At 45.1% G+C, this 18,931-nt stretch overlaps 1 protein-coding gene across 3 annotated transcripts in view; it reads left to right on the top strand.

Moving 5' to 3' along the window:
- PTGES3L (prostaglandin E synthase 3 like) overlaps positions 1-18,931 on the top strand; it is a 318,513-nt gene that overhangs the window by 204,713 nt on the left and 94,869 nt on the right. The window contains exon 7 of one of the 3 annotated variants that reach the window (XM_040329759.1): positions 13,528-13,549. The exons of 1 other annotated variant lie outside the window; for it this stretch is intronic. In XM_040329759.1, coding sequence (XP_040185693.1) covers positions 13,528-13,539 — 12 coding nt within the window. In that variant the 3' untranslated portion in view covers positions 13,540-13,549. The remainder of the gene's footprint in view (positions 1-13,527; positions 13,550-18,931) is intronic. One more of the 3 variants, XM_040329760.1, reaches the window with a different exon arrangement.

The raw sequence follows: 18,931 nt of genomic DNA, 5'->3' as shown, positions 1-18,931 counted from the left end.
TTGATATATGGCAATTCCATCTTGGTACAGAATTCTTTGATTAATCAAAGGTTTCAAAGCTCTTCTTCGGGCCAGTGTTTCTTGTGAAAGATCCGCAAAGAGAAGCAATCTTGATCCTCCGTATTCAATATCTTCATTATTTCTCATACCGTATTGAATTTGTTGTTTATCCTTATATTGGGAGAATCTAACTATTACGTCTCTTGGCGTTTCAGCTGGAGCTTTCGTAGATTTCTGTATTCTGTGTATTCTATCAAAAGCTAGCGGCATTTTGGCTTCTTTTTTCCTTATTTTATTAAATATTTCCCGAATCACGTCTTCTAAAGTCTTTATTCTCTACCGATTCTGGTAGGCCTCGGACCCTTAGATTGCTTTGTCTACTTCTATTTTCTTGGTCCTCCAGCTTATATCCAAGATTCCTCATTTCTATCCAGTCCCTATCAGCTCTTTCCTGTAATTCCAAGATAGCTTTTTTATGTTCATCCAATTGCACTTCCGATTCTTCAACTCGTGTTAATACACCTTTAATATCTGCTCTGGTTGCGTTTAATTCGCCTTTAATCGTACATTCCAAATATTTCATCAGTTCAGCCATGTCTTGTTTGGTAGAAGGCATTTGGGAATTATCCATTCATCCTCTAATCTCCACCTCAGATGTTTGTTGTTGCTCTTCTTGAGGAGATTTTGTTTCCTCCCTATTAAGATTTCCATTTGTTAAACTTTTTACCGGGGGGATAAGTCCCTCCATCTCCTCCACCTCTTGTTCTACCCTTTGATCTACTTTTTCTTGCACCATATACGACTTTATGGAGTTCCCTTTCCCACTTTCTGTAACTTTTGGACCCTTCTTCACCATTTTTTTATTCCTTCGCTCCGTGGTCTAGTATTTAGTTATTTATTTGTTGGTTATTTGTTTCTGCCTTTTCTCTATTCCTCTCCCCCTGTTTATCGGGCCTCTTTAATCATTTAGTCATTTGCTATGATATATTGATTCTGTGCCTCTACCCCTGCTTAGCTCAGCTCTGGGGTGAGCTCTCTGAGATATTGTATTGTATATTAACGTTAGACAATTGTCCCAAACTTCTTCAGATTTGACTTATTTAAGGCACCCCTTAATTGCTACATCTCTCTGCTCACTGAGAGGCAACCGCTACATAGCAATATCTCAGATCTCAATGGGGGCTTTTTTTTTTGTCCGACCCGACAATCAATCAAGCAAGTTCTTTAGGCTTCTAGTTTTTCTCATATAGGCAAATTACCCCCTCAACAAGTCATCATAGACTATCACATGATGTTCCTACCAGATCCTGTAGTTCTGAGTTTCTAAGATACACCGCTCACCATCCAGGGGGGACTGGCTTCCTTGCTTAATGTGATCTCCTGGACACCTCCGGGGTCCTCTTCTGGGTGCCTCCGACCGTGATGTGCAGCTCAGCACAGCTCAGCAGCGTTCGGCTTCAGCCGCTGTCCCAACGCCCTCACTACACTGCCTCCTGGAGCCTCCACACAGACGTCTGCAGGCTTCTCTCCTAGACTTCTCACACCTGGGTCGCTCACCCCGTGCACGCCGGCGTCTGGACCTCAGGTACGTTGGCTTTCGGGGACACTAGGTGTTCAGTCCATCTGGGGTCCCCCTTTTCTCCACTCTTTCTTATCGTACCACACTGCCCAGCACTGCGCTGTACCTTATGCCTCCGCCATGCTCCGCCACGCTCAGAAATCGGAGCCAAAGCCTCAGCCCCAACCAGGCAGAAAGCTGTTGTGGGTGCCGGTGCGATGCCGATGCTGGACGAACACAATGGATCCGGTTCGTCCCCGGGGGTAGCTCAGGGAAATAACAAGTGGAAAATAGAGTGGGTTCTCCTGACGTTCTCCTCACGCTCTCTGCTAGCTCCACATGTACAGGGGCTTGGGAAAGTTTCTCTCCATCAGGTGCATCGAATCCTGGTCTGAGTCTAGGTCATTTCATTCAGTCATCAATCGGCTCCATCTGCTCGGGGATGGAGTCGGGGAGCGAGAGTCTCAGCGGTCAACTGCTGACTGGCGCCATCTTGCGTGGCTCCTCCCCCCCTCCTGTCCCCCTTGGCCACAACTGTGGTAGGAGGGCTTCTTCTTTCTATACTCAATACCAGTTTTAAAATTAAGTTGTTGTTTACAGTGACTATGGTGGTTCTTTACTAAAGATAAATCCACTTGGCATTTAAAGTGCACTAGGAGAACCTGGGAGACAGATACAAGAAACACAAGCAATAATGCCAAATCTAGCTTTTCACAGAAATTTTTATTTTATTTTTTCAAACAAAATCAGAGATTGTCTGGCATAGTGATGGCCCCCCTACCCGTAAAGTACTCAACATATTTCTCCCGCACTTCACAAGCATTTTGGGGGGCCAACCTGGTATGGCCAGTATCCAGGCCCATCAGGGTATTATCATAAAGTCCAGCCTCAGGCCCAACTGTTGCGAGATAATTTTGTGCATTTCTCCTTAAAAAGTTATGCAGGATGCAGCAGGAGAAAACAATATGATTAATTTTGTAGTCCGCCATATGTATAGAGGTAAGGAACAGGCGGAACCGGCTGGCCATTATCCCGAAGGCATTCTCAACAACCCTTCATGCTCTGGCCAGCCGGTAATTAAAAACCCTCCGGGGTGAGGGTCCTCAGGGGAAATGGCCTCCTCAGTTGTGGTCCCAGTCCAAAAGCCTCATCAGCAATAAAAACAAATGTAAGGCCCTCAACGTTGTCTTAATCAGGTGGCAGTGCCAGGCCACCAGTCTGGAGACGTCATGCAAATTCCATCTGTGCGAACACACCACCATCCGACATCTGGCCATTCTTCCCCGCGTCCACATAGAGAAACTCATATTATGCTTATACCACTGCCATTAACACAATACTATTAAAACCTTTATAGTTGTAATAGTATGACCCCGAATGGGATGGTGGCACGATGTGGATGTGCTTCCCATCTATTGCCCCTCCGCAGTTGGGGAAGTCCCACCGCTGGGCAAATTAGTTCTTTGCACATAAAACATTGCAAGCAGATTACACAAAAACACTCTTGGCCAACATCAGTATAACATTTATTTTAAGGAGTATTTAAAGACAAAAATAGAAGGCCCAATTATCAGATTCCTCACCCCCTCTGATGGCCCATTGGAAACATTTTAGGGGGGGTCTAGCTGAGTTTGGGCCCTCCAAAAAAGCCTCTGCCACTCTGCCTGAATTTAATGAGAACAAAAACATTAGTAGACATTTGGGGGGGGGGGGTTCTAGCTGAGTTTGGGCCCTCCAAAAAAAGTCTCTGCCACTCTGCCTGAATTTAATGAGAACAAAAACATTTGTAGACATTTTAGGGGGGGGGGTAAAGCACTACAATGGAGCAGACAAAATACATTGGGAAGTGACCAGGCTATGTGTGTATGAGCCCAGGAAAGCATTATGGAGGTTAGCGAATATTTATGTAGGCCAAAAAAGGATCATTAAAAGCTTACAGCATGCATGGGGTCAAAGGGGACATTCACAGCATATTACAATGAGGGTAATTGGGGAATGATGAAATAAATACATTACATTAGCAAACAATAAATACATAGAATGTGATGTTAAAGGAGAACATTTACCTTTTAATATAGTCCTTCTGCTGGACGCGAATGATGGCAGAACAGGTTTTTGGGATAATGATCCCCAGAGTCCTGCTTTGTGATATAGGGGGACAGCAAATCCAACAGACGGTGAAAAACTGGGTCCGTCATCCGGAAAAAAATTCTGAAGTCATATGAGAGAATTGGTCCCGCTGGAGCAACCAATTCTTTGTCCATGAAATCCTCCTCACCCTGTTCATGGACTGAGCTTGGGTCAAAGCATTAACCCCAACACCAAGCCCATACGCAGCACAAACTCGACAATAAGAACGTACTTCTAACATGGCTTTAAACCGGTCGGCTGGTCAGAACAAACTAAACAGAACGCACTGAGGAACAGAAAGTCCTATGAAGAACGACCTGAAAAACAGAAACGAGCGGACATGAATGCACTGTAAAACAGATACAACCTGACTACATGCCTTGAGAGACAAATACGAACCCACAAGCACCAAAGGGTGGCGCGGTTGGATTTGAACTTCCCCTTTATAGTGCCGTCGTACGTGTTGTACATCACCACGTTTTGGACGGTCGGAATTTGGTCTGACGGTGTGTAGGCAAGATGGCTTGAACGGAATTCCGACTGAAAATTCTGTTGGAGTTTATTACGTTCTGAAATTTTGATCGTGTGTACAGGGCATAAGAGTATGAGTAAGGAGTAATGGCCATTGGTTTTAGCAGTTAGTAGATCATTGGTAGGCATGTGCATTTCGTTTCGTTCCGAATCGAAATTCGGACGAATTTTTCATTATTCGGACATTCGGATGCATACGAATTCCCGAATTGCAATATTAATGAATTTACCGAATCCGAACGAACGTTTTCGATTCCGAATCGAAAACCCGTGGACGAAATTTCGATCGGAATTCAAATTTTTATTTTTATTTTTTTTGAATTCCGATCGAATTTCGTCCGCGGGTTTTCGATTTGGAATTCAAATTTTTTTTTTTTTAATTTTTTTTTTTTCGAATTCCGATCGAATTTCGAAATTATATTCGAAAAGAGACTATTTGTTGTCGAATCCGGTCGAAATACTTTCGAATTCGACCGGATTTTTCGAAATTCGGTCGAAAACGAACGAGTTCCGAAAACAAATTTAACACGTAACGAACCTAACTTAACGAAATTAATTAAATAACGAATTAAAACGAAACAAAACGAAACAAAATTTTCCCTTTTGCACATGCCTAATCATTGGTAAGTTTTAGTAGGGCAGTTTCAGTAGAATGTTGTGGACGGAAGCCGGACGGTAGGGGGTCGAGAAAGTGGTTGTCCGTGAGGTATCGACTCATTCAGTTATGGACAAGGTGTTCGATGAGCTTGGAGGCAAACAGAAGCAGGGAGATGGGTCTTATGTTATTCAAACAGGTGGGGTTTAGTGAGGGTTTTTCAAGTATGGGGGTAACCAGTGCATGTTTGAGTGGGGAAGGAAAGGTGCCAGAGGAGAGGGAGAGGTTGAAGATGTGGGTTAGGGAGTTGAGGATAGGGCAGGAAGGTGGTCGCAGTAATTGTGAGGGGACAGGTGGTGAGGTGGGCCATGGAGAGGAGTTTATCAACTTCATCAGTGGTAAATGGGCAGAAGGAGGAGAGTATTGAGTGTGGTGTTGGACCTGATATGTTGGGAAGGGGAGGAATTTAAATGCTGAATATCCCCTTGCGAATTGTGTCGCTTTTTGCTTTTGAAATGGTTGGCAATCTGTTGTGCGGTAAACAAAGTGGTGGGTGGGGGCAGTGGGGGTGAAGTAAGAAATTAAAGGTAGAAGAGAGTTGACAAGGTTTGGATGAGAGGGTTTTGATGAAATTGTTGTAGTAGGTTTGTTAAGCAGTGTGGAGTCAGAAGTTGTATTTGAGAAGGGCAGATTTGTAGAGGGTAAGGACTTGCAGGGATTAAGATTTTCACCATGCTTGCTCAAGAGCATGGCTGCGTCTCTCGAGTCTTCTGGTGTCGTTGGTTTGCCAGGGTTGTGGCAGATGGGGCCTGGTTCTGCGTGTAGAAAAAGGAGCAAGAACATCTAGGGAGGATGACAACGTGTTGTTGTCGATGGAATTGGTTAGGTCTGGGCACGACAGTGGTGCGATTTTGTCGTAAAGGCCGTCAGTAGCAGAGTGAAGAAGGTAAGGGTTGAGGATACGAATGTTTCTGTGGGTAGTGGTTTGTGGGTTGGCAGCATGGGAGGTAGGAGACCAGAGTGTGAAATGGATAAGTTTGTGTTCCGAGAGAGGAAAGGGGGTGTTAAGCCTCTTACACACGATCAGTCCATCCGATGAACGGTCTGATGGACAGTTGTCATCGGTTAACCGATGAAGCTGACTGATGGTCCGTCGCGCCCACACACCATCGGTTAAATAACCGTTCGTGTCAGAACGCGGTCACGTAAACCACGTACGACGGCACTATAAAGGGGAAGGTCATATGCAATGGCGCCACCCTTGGGGCTGCTCTTGCTGATTCCGTGTTACCGCGTGTTAGTAAAAGTTTGGTTCGAGCGGATTTGCGCTTTTCAGTCTCCATGCTTTGCAGATCATTTTCACAGGTTCAGTTTGTGCTTGTGGGTTCGTATCTGTTTTTCAGTGCTTGCAGTCAGGTCGTATCTGTTTTGCAGTGCGTTCCTGTCTGCTCGATTTCTGTTTTTCAGTTCGTTCTTTTCAGGCCTTGCTGTACTTGTTTGCTTTCTGCTTTAAGTGTTCTTCCATCATACAAGTGATACAGAAGGTCTATATTAAAGGTAAGTTGTCTCCTTTCACATCACAATCTATATATGTCTTAAATGTATGCTAATGTCTTGTATTTCTTGCATCGTTTCCTAATTACCATGATTGTAATATGCTGTGAATGTCCCCTTTGTCCCCATGCATGTTATAATTTTTGAATGCTCCTTTTTTGGCCTACATGCATATTTCCGTTCACTAACCTGTCCAGCATGCTATCCTAGGCCCAAACACACCTAGCCTAGTCTGTTTCCTTTGTCTGCTCCATTGTAGTTCTCCCCCCCCCCCTTAAAATGTGTCCCAATGTTTTTTTTCTCCTTCCATTTTGGCAGAGTGCTAGAGGGTTTATTTTTCTGGGCCCAAACTCGGCTAGAAACACCCCCCCTTAAAATGTTTAATGGCCCATCAGAGGGGTGAGGAGTCTGATAATTGGGCCTATTTTAGTTTGGGCATGAAATTGGCACTCCACTAATAAATGTTATACTGATGTTGGACAAGGATGTCTTTTGTATTGCGATTGCATTGTTTTTGTGCCAAAGTAATCATTTTTATTTTTGTTTGACTCCACAGTTTCCTTCCACGCCACAGGAATGGCAGACTGTGGCTTCCCAATTGGCCCAGCGGTAGGACTTCTTTAGCTGTGGAGAGGCAATAGATGGCAAACATGTCCGCATAGTGCCGCCACCCCGTTCGGGGTAATACTATTTAAACTACAAAGGTTTTCATAGTATTGTGTTGATGGTGTCGGCACAGTACGAGTTTTTGTATGTGGACGTGGGGAAGAACGGCCGGATGTCCGATGGTGGAGTCTTTGCGCAGATGGAGTTTGCCCACCATCTCCAAACTGGTGGCCTGGCCCTGCCACGGGATGAAGACAATGTAGAGGCACTCCCTTTTGTGTTTTTTGTCGCGGATGTAGCTTTCGGGTTTGTACCACACCTCATGATGCCGTTTCCCCAGAGGACTCTCACCCCGGAGAGGAGGGTTTTGAATTACCGGCTGGCCAGAGCCCGGAGGTTTGTCGAGAATGCCTTCGGGATAATGGCCAGACTCTCCCGCCTGTTCCAGACAGCCATCCACATGGCGGAAAAATAAACTGAACACTGTCATTTTTCCTGCTGCATTTTTCTTAATTATTTGCGCAGGCATTCAGAGACCTACCTTTCAAACATTTTGGCCTGAGGCCAGACAATCATCTGAGAACCTGACTGGCCTGGACACTGGCCGTACTGGATTGGCCCCCCAAACTGCTTGAGATGCCTGTGATCTATACATGGAGTACTTCACTGGTAGGAGGGCCATTGCTATGCCAGACCATATTTTTTTGGAAAAAAAACAAAAAAAAGACAGAGGCGCATGTCCCAGCTGGAGGAAGAGTTATGCAGGTCAATAGGGAGGCAGCTTCCATCATGAGGGCCCCCTTAACCCTGTTGAGCGCTACAGCACCTACCTTGCTGACCAGCTGCAAAAAATGGATGAGCGACAACGGGCCCTGGCAGAGGATTTTTTACCCCGAGAATATGATGCGATTCATCTACAAATATTGAACTTTTAAAAACCTGTGGGAAATCAGAAATCCATCCTATTCTAACAAGAATGTTCGAAGGGCAACAATTGACCAATTGGTCACTTATATGCAGACCTGGATACCAGAGCTAACTTCCACCATGATAAGCAATAAAATAAATAACATGAGGAATGCTTACAAGAAGCATGTGATACAGTTCCATGCTTCTCGGAAGTCAGGAGCAGCAGCAGATGAAGTACAGGAGCCCAAGCTGTGGTACTATAAACACTTCCGTTTTCTGGACGATCAGATCGAGGCCAGATAATCACCTTCCAGTCTTCCTTCCACCCTTCCCTCCACCGCTCCCTCCAGCGTTCCTTCCACTGTTCCCCCCACCCCTGCAGAGGGTGTCGCGGAGCTGGCTGAGATTGGGTAGCCAGATCTGAACATCTGCAGTCAGGTATAGTAGTTTACAACATATTTCTTGGCCTCAATTTTTTTTTTGCTTAACGAGATGTTTTTTGAACCAAAAGGAAAGCTTGAAAACCCAAACAAAAGTCGTGGGCAGAAAATATAGTGACAGGGATGCCAAATGCAGGGGTCAGAATGAGAGTCTGTTCAATTTACCAAAAAACAAACAAAAAAATGTGTCATGAGCTTTGAAATGTGTGTGCTTGATAAAGCCAAAAAAAAAAATGTCCCTTTTTTAGACACAGGAAGAGATCAGCCAAGCGAGGGAGGAGGCTCCGGAATGTGTCAGCCAGGAGGAGGAAGGGGTGAGTGGCAGCCAGGAGGAGGCTGGGCCAAGTGGCAATCAGCAGGTGCCCGGGCCCAGTGGCAGCACTGTATCACAGGTGCCTCCCCTCCAGATGCGCCCACCAAAAAAAAAGGCGCATGACCCAGCTGGAGGAGGAGTCACTGCGGGTCATTAAAGCGGGGGTTCACCCTTATAGGGCACTTTTCCCCCTTAGATTCCTGCTCGTTTTTACTAGGGGAATCGGCTATTTATTTTAAAATATGTGCAGTACTTACCCGTTTACGAGATGCATCCTCTCCGTCGCTTCCGGGTATGGGCTTCGGGAATGGGCGTTCCTTCTTGATTGACAGTCTTCCGAGAGGCTTCCGACGGTCGCATCCATCGCGTCACGATTTTCCGAAAGAAGCCGAACGTCGGTGCGCAGGCGCAGTATAGAGCCGCACCGAAGTTCGGCTTCTTTCGGCTACGAGTGACGCGATGGATGCGACCGTCGGAAGCCTCTCGGAAGGCTGTCACTCAAGAAGGAACGCCCGCTCCCGAAGACCCATACCCGGAAGCGACGGAAGAAGATGCAGCTCGAAAACGGGTAAGTACTGCTCATATTTTACTACAAATAGCCGATTCCCCTAGACCGAACGAGCAGGAACCTTATGGGAGAAAAAAAAAAATGTCATAAATGGGTGAACTCCCGCTTTAAGGAGGCAGCAGGGCCCCCCTTAACCCTGTTGAGAGCTTCGGCTCATACATTTCACAGTCCCCACCTCCTGCTGCCACATTTTCACCACCTGCAAGGGGCCGTGGAGGGAGCCGTGGAAGGAAGGCTGTAAGGAAGACCAGAAAGTGATTCCCTGGCCTCAAGCTGATTTGGCATAAAACTGAAGTTGTTGTAGTACTTCAGCTTGGGGTACATGACATCTGCTGCTGCTGCTTCTGATTTCTGGGATTTGGGGAGCAGATTGTGCCCCAAATTAGAGGGACTCCTGATGTTATTGATCATGGTGGAATGTGCCTTTGGTGTCCAACGCATGCATATATTTGGCTGATTGTGCAATTGTTGCCCTTCATGTTGATTTTTTTTTTTAATCCAGAATAAATGGAAATTTAATTTAAGTTAAATACTTGTCTATTGTGTTTTCTGGTGAATAGCCATCAAACATTTCCGAAATACAATGTGTAATTAACAAAGGACACAATCTCCTTGAGGGGGGGATGAAAAAAAAACATTGTTGTGATAACTTGAGAAAAAAAATAAGAAATTTTTTCAAAAATAAAAATAAAAAAAATAATTATGGAGCTGCGGTGGCTCAACGCGATTGGCACTGCGCTGACAAGCCATTCACCTCTGCAGCTAGGGGTTCGGATCCCGGTCTCGGCTACATGTGAATTGAGTTTGGTGGTCTCAGCCCGGCTCCCGGTGGGTGTGCTATGCGAGGTAAGCCTGCGCTTAGTACGCCCACCCCCCTCCCACAAAAACCACCACACTTGCACGCACTCGAAATTGGGTGAACATGCACGCACTTTGACCACGCGCTCTCTAAAAAGAGAGGCGAAGGACTAACGGGGCTGGTTGAGCGGGCTAGATCCTCTCACTCCCTTATGGGGAGTCCCTCTGCCCCGTTGGGCTTCAAAGCGGAGCAGGTAGGGCGGGCTGTGTGGGAAGACCCCCTCACACACCCGCCATTGCCACCCGGGGCATGGAGAAAGGTGGCAGATTGCCTCTGGGGGAGGTCTGCCTACTCCCAACTCCTGCAGTCCGGCTCCTCTCTCGAGTACACGCACAAAAATACACTTAAAAAAAAAAAATGAAAAAGGGAAAAAAAATAATTATGTGGAGTACAAAAAATTATTTTGGAGATCTGGCTTTCTAAAAAAAAAAAACATGAGATCACAAGCAAAAATAAAAAAGTCAGTATGGGAGAACTCTGTCTAAATAGCATCAGCAAAACAACGTGTTTATTCTAGCAATAGAACAAAGAAAAAAATGCGCTGCAATAAACGAGGCACTAATCAAAAAAATTTAGAATGTGCCATCTCCAAAACGAACGCTAGTTTTACAAGAACAAGCGCTCCCGTCCCCTAATTTAGTCTGAGCATGCGTGGCTTTTTAACCGATGGTTCGTGCCTAATGATCGGTTTTGACCTATCGGTTAGGAATCCATTGGTTAAAATTTAAAGCAAGTTTAAAACGGTCCATCAGACCGTTGTCCTCTGGTTAACCTATCGTGTGTACGAGGCCTTAGAGAGGTTGCAGGGAGTGCAGCGATGGGAGAATACGCGGTCAAGAGTGTATATGTATGTACAGTATGTATGTGTGTGCGTAATATATATATATATTGTAAGGGGTTAGCTCAGTAGCGGGGTGTGTGACCCCCTGGATGGGTTCACTACACACTGAATTTATACAGACAGTCAGTCAAAGACGGTTGAAAACAAAGATTTTGGTTTATTCTTCCATCTTGCTGGAAACAAATGCAAGCATCCAAACAGCATAAACAAAATCAAACATAAAATAAACCCTGGCCACTTGGGGCGTCTACCTTCACCACACAGGAACCTATCTAGGGAGTCTGGCCCAGCCTAGTGCTGGGCAGACACTGCTGGCCATACAGCAGAAAAACAATAGTCTTTTTGATTTTTATCACACAGAAAAATCAATCACCTCCTCAGAAGACTTTCATCTACTGCTCTCCTTCACTCAGAAAGCCTCAGGATGCAGCCAATCAGTGGTGATCCTCTGGATTACTTATAGAGGCCTTAATTGCCTCATTCTGAACAGCTGAAGTTTTCCAACGCCCTTAGACCTGTTCTGGCTACTTTTGCAGCCGACGCCTAATAACAATTGGTGTATTGTCTAAACAAGGCAGAAATGTATGTCCCGTCTGTGACAACACCCACAGATTTACCTGACTTCCTGTCACAATATATACATTTTTTTATTTATCTTTTAATAAAGGAATTGTCAAAATTGTGTACTATGTACCCCCAGTATCTGGGGCCCCCTTGTTAAAGCAGGCTTCCAGATTCCGGTAAGCCCCCATCCGCAGACCCCACAACCAAGTTTTTGGGGAAGAGGCCCTTGTCTCCATCAACATGAGGACAAGGTGCTTTGGGTGAACGGGGTAGAGCCCCCTTGCCCCAAAGCACCCCTTCCATTTTGAGGACATGTGGCCTGGTATAGTTCAGGAGGGAGGGCACTGGTATGGATTTTGGGGGGGGACCCCATGCTGTATTGTTTCATTATTTTTCATTGCTGGCATTCTTTTGTTTACATTCATCTGTCAGTGGGGAAACCCGCTGACAGCTGATGCGTCATTGGTTATTAACCACTAGAGGGCCGCGCTATAGACGAAAGACGTCCACAGCGCGGCTCTCTAGTGCCGGGTGGACGTCCTGTTATTTACATTCCCCGCGCGCGCCGCTGGGGGTGCACAGCCGGGAAACACTGTGCCCGGCACATCGCTAGGAAGCCGATGCGCGTGCCTGGCGGCCGCGATGTCCGCTAGGTACCCGCGGTCGGCGGTGACAGCAGGGACGTGGAGCTCTGTGTGTAAACACAGAGCTCCGCGTCCTGTCAGGGAGAGAGGAGACAGATGATGTGTCCCTTGTACATAGAGACACCGATCGGTCACCTCCCCCAGTCAGTCCCCCTCCACACACAGTTAGAACATACCCAGGGAATACATTTAACCCCTTCCTCACCCCCTAGTGTTAACCCCTTCCCTGCCAGTCACATTTATAACGTAATTAGTGCATTTTTATAGCACTGATCGCTGTATAAATGTGAATGGTCCCAAAATTGTGTCAAAAGTGTCCGATACGTCCGCCGCAATATCGCAGGCCTGACAAAAAAAATAAAAATCGCAGATCGCCGCCATTACTAGTAAAAGAAAAAAAAAATATCAAATCTATTCCCAATTTTGTAGGCGCTTTAACTTTCCGCAAACCAATCAATATACGCTTATTGTGATTTTTTTTAACAAAAATATGTAGAAGAATAAGTATCAGCCTAAACCGAGGAAAAATATATATATAAAAAAAATTATTATAACAAAAAGTAAAAAATATTGTTGTTTTTTTTCATCATTTTCTGTCTTTTTTTGTTTATAGCGCAAAAAATAAAAAAATCGCAGAGATGATCAAATACCACCAAAAGAAAGCTCTATTTGTGGGGAAACAATTATAAAAATATAATTTGGGTACAGTGTTGTATGACCGCGCAATTGTCATTCAAAATGCGTAAGCGCTGAAAGCTGAAAATTGGTCTGGGCACAAAGGGGGTTCAAGTGCCCAGTAATTAAGTGGTTAAGGACTTCCCGGCCTGCTCCTTAACAGCTACACAATTTGAATCGGTCGATCAATTTTCAACCGATTTTGACTTTGAATCATTCTGAAAATTTGGAATTTGTTCGAAAATAAAGAAACCAAACAAAGCAAAACAAATGTTTCTATTCTTCACATGTCTAGCGACTGTGTAGAGCAAAAACAAAAAGATCACACTAGTCAAAGCCGAAGTTGTAACAAAGTCGCACACATACAAAGTCACATCAAAATCGCAAAGTTACATTGTAAAGTCGCCATAGAAATCGCTATTTTTTTACGTCACACAAGTGTGAATGGACACTTATTGTAGACTCTTAAAAAAAATCAATGACAACGCGTAAACTCTGGATGCGGTGAAACTGGTTACTACTGCTTTCTCATTGATTTTATAAGGAGCCTACAATAAAGAAGTTGATTGTTTTCCGGTTGCAGTCATCCTAATTCCCTTTGATGCCTGACTGGGGAATTCAGTGAAGAAAATGCACATGTTGTCATGTCAACAAATTAGACCTTTATTACAGACTTTTAATAAAATGTACCATATATCCAGTTATGGAATTAAATGGATTTATTTGTTTTATTTTCACAGGATGACTTCTAAATTTGTGTAGGTAAGTTTGATTTCTATATGTTATCATTTTTTTTTTATTGAATATTTCCAAAGGAAGAAACGGCATACAGTTTCACATAGGAGAGTCAACAAAGGGGATATAATCCCAATGAAGAATAATCATAACAAGTTTTGTGTAAAGGGGAACAATATAAAGTGTCAAGTGATTATCAGACATTTCAAATACATCATGGTATAGGAAAAAGAAAGACAAGTAACCATTAAAACTAGGTTAACAATAGCTTAGGTGGTATTTTTTCCACTCGTTTGATCGAGATAACCTGCTCCTCAAGCACATGAACTCAGAGTAACCTATGAATCCTCCGAGTTCTATTCGGAAGAATCCCATTTCCCATATGGCGTCAAAACTAGTTAGGGAGTCTTCAATTACAGCCGTAAAGGCATTCCATCTTACGAATGTCTGTAATGGCTGCCAGAAATTGTGTAAAAGTAGGGGGAGTGTTGGTAACCCAGCACTGGGGTATAGCCCGTTTAGCAGCTAGTAAGATAAAGGCCATCAATTTCCTAAGGGGTTTAGGTGTTTTCAGAAGGGGTAATCCTAGGAGGAGGTGTATAGGATGCTGAGGTACAGGGATCCCCAGGACCTTTCCCAAAAGGGCATGAATCCGAGACCATAGGGTGTGATCATGGGGCACTCTCAAAATATGTGGTAGTGGGTGCCTAAGGAAGAGCCACATCTCCAGCATTGTCCAGAAGGTGTCGGCTTCCTTGCCACTAAAAATTCCGGGGTCCTGTACCAAAACATTAATATTTTATAAGCCGTTTCCTTCTGGGCCACACATCTAGATACTTTAGAAGTAGCCTCACAGATTTCCTTCCATTTAAGTAAACAGATGGGTGTGCTTAACCACTTGCCGACCGCGCCATAGCAAAAATACTGCTACAGCGCGGTCGAGTTACTGTGACAGGACGTCCCTGGGACGTCCTCGTGCACTTCCGCGTTTGCGCGTCCCCTGGGGCGCGCTCGCGGAAGTGTCCGTGCTCGCCGGGTCTAGAAGACCCGGCGCATCACGGATCACGGTAAATTGCCGCGAATCGCGGCTGTTTACCACGTGATCGCTCCGTCAAATGACGGAGCGATCACTTGTAAACAAACCGGCGTCATTTGATGACGCCGGTTCCTCCCTCTCCTCTCTGTACCGTTCGGTACAGTGCGAGAGGAGAGGAGGGGGGGGAGCGCGGGGTGTCAGCAGTGCTGTGGCTGGATCTGTGACAACTGCAGTCACAGATCCAGCCATCCCTCCCAGCTCAGCAATACTCTGCCATACCCCCCATACTTACTCTGCCATACCCCCCCATACTTACTCTGCCATACCCCCCATACTTACTCTGCCATACCCCCCATACTTACTCTGCCATACCCCCCATACTTACTCTGCCATACCCCCCATACTTACTCTGCCATACCCCCCATACTTACTCTGCCATACCCCCCCATACTCTGCCATACCCCCCCATACTCTGCCATACCCCCCCATACTCTGCCATACCCCCCCATACTCTGCCATACCCCCCCATACTCTGCCATACCCCCCCATACTCTGCCATACCCCCCCATACTCTGCCATACCCCCCGATACTCTGCCATACCCCCCGATACTCTGCCATACCCCCCGATACTCTGCAATACCCCGATACTCTGCAATACCCCGATACTCTGCAATACCCCGATACTCTGCAATACCCTGCGCGATACTCTGCAATACCCTGCGCGATACTCTGCAATACCCAAATACTCTGCAATACCCCAATACTCTGCAATACCCCAATACTCTGCAATACTCCGCAATACCCCAATACCCCCAATACTCTGCAATACCCCCAATACTCTGCAATACCCCCAATACCCCAATACTCTGCAATACCCAAATACTCCGCAATACCCCAATACTCCGCAATACCCCAATACTCCGCAATACCCCAATACTCCGCAATACCCCAATACTCCGCATATATAATGTTTTGGGGTTCTATGTAATTTTCTAGCAAATAAATTGTGATTTTTCCATGTAGGAGAGAAATGTCAGAATTGGCCTGGGTGTTCCAGAACGCCTGTTGGCGCTCCCTGCATGTTGGGCCTCTGTATGTGGCCACGCCGTGTAAAAGTTGCACACATGGGGTATCGCCATACTCGGGAGGAATAGCAGAATGTGTTTTGGGGTGTTATTCGTGGTATGCATATGCTGTGTGTGAGAAATAACCTGCGAATATGACAGAAACAAGTTTTTTTTTTATTTTTTTACAGAATTTTCGGTCGTTTTTCTTTTATAGCGCAAAAAATAAAAAACCCAGAGGTGATCTAATACCACCAAAAGAAAGCTCTATTTGTGTGAAAAAAAGGACAACAATTTCAAATGGGTACAATGTTGTATGACGGAGTAATTGTCATTCAAATTGTGAGAGCACCGAAAGCTGAAAATTGGTCTGGTCAGGAAGGGGGTTTAAGTGCCCAGTGGTCAAGAGGTTAAAATATGGGACCATTTCCGTATATAAGAATGAGTTTGCTCTGTGATAAGGGGAGTAGCATGTAAAAACTTATAAATGGTGGATATTAGGTGAGGTTCATGTGGGCCTCTAAAACATAACAGTTCAAATTCCGTGGGCCTAGTTAAGGTCAATTGCGGGATTCTGGTGGAGATGAAATGTTTAATTTGTAAAAAGGAGTAGAAGAGGTTTTTCGGGAGTTTGTATTTAGATTGCAAATCAGGAAAAGTAAGAAGTTTACGTGTCACTGGGTGTACTAGATGGCGTAACTGAAATACACCAGATTTTGTCCAGGGTAACATGGCATCATAGGACAGACTGTCAGAGATTTCCGGGTTGAAGATATTTTCTAAAGGAGAGCATGGGGATGAGAGGGAGTATTTTCCAGAACAACTTTTCCAGATTGGAAGTGCAAACAACATTGGATTTAAACAAACCCTACGCAGCTGAGAGGTATATTTGTCAGAGGAAGGCCATAGCATGCAGCAGGGGTGGGCAGGGACTGTAATGCTCATCTCTATCTCAGACCATCTATTAAGGACACATCTGGACGTCCAAGAGGCTATAGCTCTCAGATGTATGGCAAAATAGTATTTGATTATATCCGGTGTTCCCAGACCTACCCTAATGGAGTTGCAAGAAGAACTAAGCTGGCTATCCTATGGGACGTGTTATTCTATATATACAGTTCAGAAAATTCCGTTGAAGTCATTTTAATTGGGATCATTACTGGTAGGGTCTCAAAGAGGTAGAGCAGTTTTGGGATCACTGACATTTTGTGGAAATTTATCCTCCCAAGGAGGGATAGGGGAAGCTTCATACATGTTTTAAGCAATCTATTAATTTCAATGAACAAAGGCGGAAATTAGCCTAAAAAAGCATAGAGTATGAGGGGGTTAGGTGAACACAGAGATACTTAAGCGAATGAGGGCACCAGCGGTATTTAAAGTTTCCTTTTAAAGTCGAGAGTGTGTCTGTCGAAAGGTTAACAGGGAGGGCTTCAGTCTTAGTCGGGTTGATTTTGAAACCTGAAATACTGCCAAATAGGTTTAGAGTTGCGTGGATTGAGGGGAGTGAGATATGGGTGATGAGTCAATGTTCGTAAGATATCATCGGCAAATAGGGACAGTTTGTACTCCTGATGCCTCAATGCCACCCCCTTTATGTCTGGATGGGAGTGAATGGCTTCAGCCAAGGGCTCTAGACTGAGGATGAAGAGTAGGGGAGACAGGGGACATCCCTGCCAAGTACCATTACTTAGGAAGAATGGCAAAGAGACATGAGAAGCCAACTGCACCTGCGAGGTGGGTGTGGAATAAAGCGCTTTTGAGGGCATAAGGTGAAATTGAAAGCATAGAGAGACCACCAGGAACAGGCATATAAAATAAAAGACCAGGAGAACAGGGACAGAAGAAAAAAATCTAAGAATCCATGGGGTCCCCGAAGCCCCCCAAAATGAAGATTTAACAGAAGTAATAAAGAAGATATTTAACCCAGTAATGCACAAAGAAATTACAAATCCAATTAAAATTGGAAGCGCACATAGATTAAGGAGGCCAAGAGAAATATCACAAGAAAAAACGAGAGTTATCAGTGCGATTCGATAGCTGGGAAGAAAATTTGGAGGAAGTTAAGAGAAAAATTGCCAATAAAATTTGAAGAAAATAATATCCAATGAGGGAAATGGCTTATAAAGACAAAGTATGGGGGAAGGGAAGGAACTGACTCCCGGCAAGCTTAGGAACTACCTCCCTAACAAGTAGGCGAGGCGAGACCAATAGCGCCATACAGAACCCCAACTTGGGCCTGAGAGAGCAGGGGGGACACGTGTGCCCCCATCGAGAGGATGATCACTGTTCTAGACCAGGAGGGGGGTGGGATGAGAGGGGGGTGGTAAGGGAGGTAGGAAAGATCTGTATATATTTGTCTAAAAATGAATATGTGGCTCTGTTAAAGTTGGTAAGCCAAAAGAAAATGAAACAAATGACTGGGGTTAAGCTTATGACATTCAATGTAAGACGATTGAAAACGAAAGATGGCCTGGCGGTTCGCCCGGTGGTCGTTTCGCAACGAACTTTGCTTGTCCGCTGTCCGCTGAACAGGCGGACATCTGGCGATATTCGTGGAGGTCCGCCATTTTACATTGAGAGGAACTTTGACCCATGACACATCCATCAGGTGGTACAGGACAGCCAATTGAGACATTTCAGCACATGGACATACCTTATAAATCGACCTGATCTGGTGGCCATTTTACATTCTGCTGTTTGTCATTGTAGGGAGAGATTGCTGTGTGTGGAGCATGGACCAGCTGTATTGAATCAAATAGTGATCTAAAAGGTGCACAAAAGTCCTTTTAACCACTTAACGCCCGCCGCACGACTATTTACGTCCGCAAAATGGCACGGACAGGCAGATCGGCGTATATATACGTCCTTGCCTTTGCGCGGGTCGTGGCGACGGCGCGGCTATTCGTTTATAGCCGCTCCGTCGCGATCGCTCCCCGGAGCTGAAGAACGGGGAGAGCCGTATGTAAACACGGCTTCCCCGTGCTTCACTGTGGCGGTGCATCGATCGTGTCATCCCCTTTATAGGGGAGACACGATCGATGACATCAGACCTACAGCCACACCCCCCTACTGTTGTAAACACACACTAGGTGAACACTAACTCCTACAGCGCCACCTGTGGTTAACTCCCAAACTGCAACTGTCATTTTCACAATAAAGAATGCAATTTAAATGCATTTTTTGCTGTGAAAATGACAATGGTCCCAAAAATGTGTCAAAATTGTCCGAAGTGTCCGCCATAATGTCGCAGTCATGAAAAAAATCGCTGATCGCCGCCAATAGTAGTAAAAAAAAAATAATTAATAAAA

Source organism: Rana temporaria, chromosome 12 (assembly GCF_905171775.1).
Source record: "Rana temporaria chromosome 12, aRanTem1.1, whole genome shotgun sequence".
NCBI classification, from domain to species: Eukaryota; Metazoa; Chordata; class Amphibia; order Anura; family Ranidae; genus Rana; species Rana temporaria.
The sequence above is the reverse complement of the archived record's forward strand: the minus strand, read 5'-3'. Positions and strand labels throughout refer to the sequence as shown.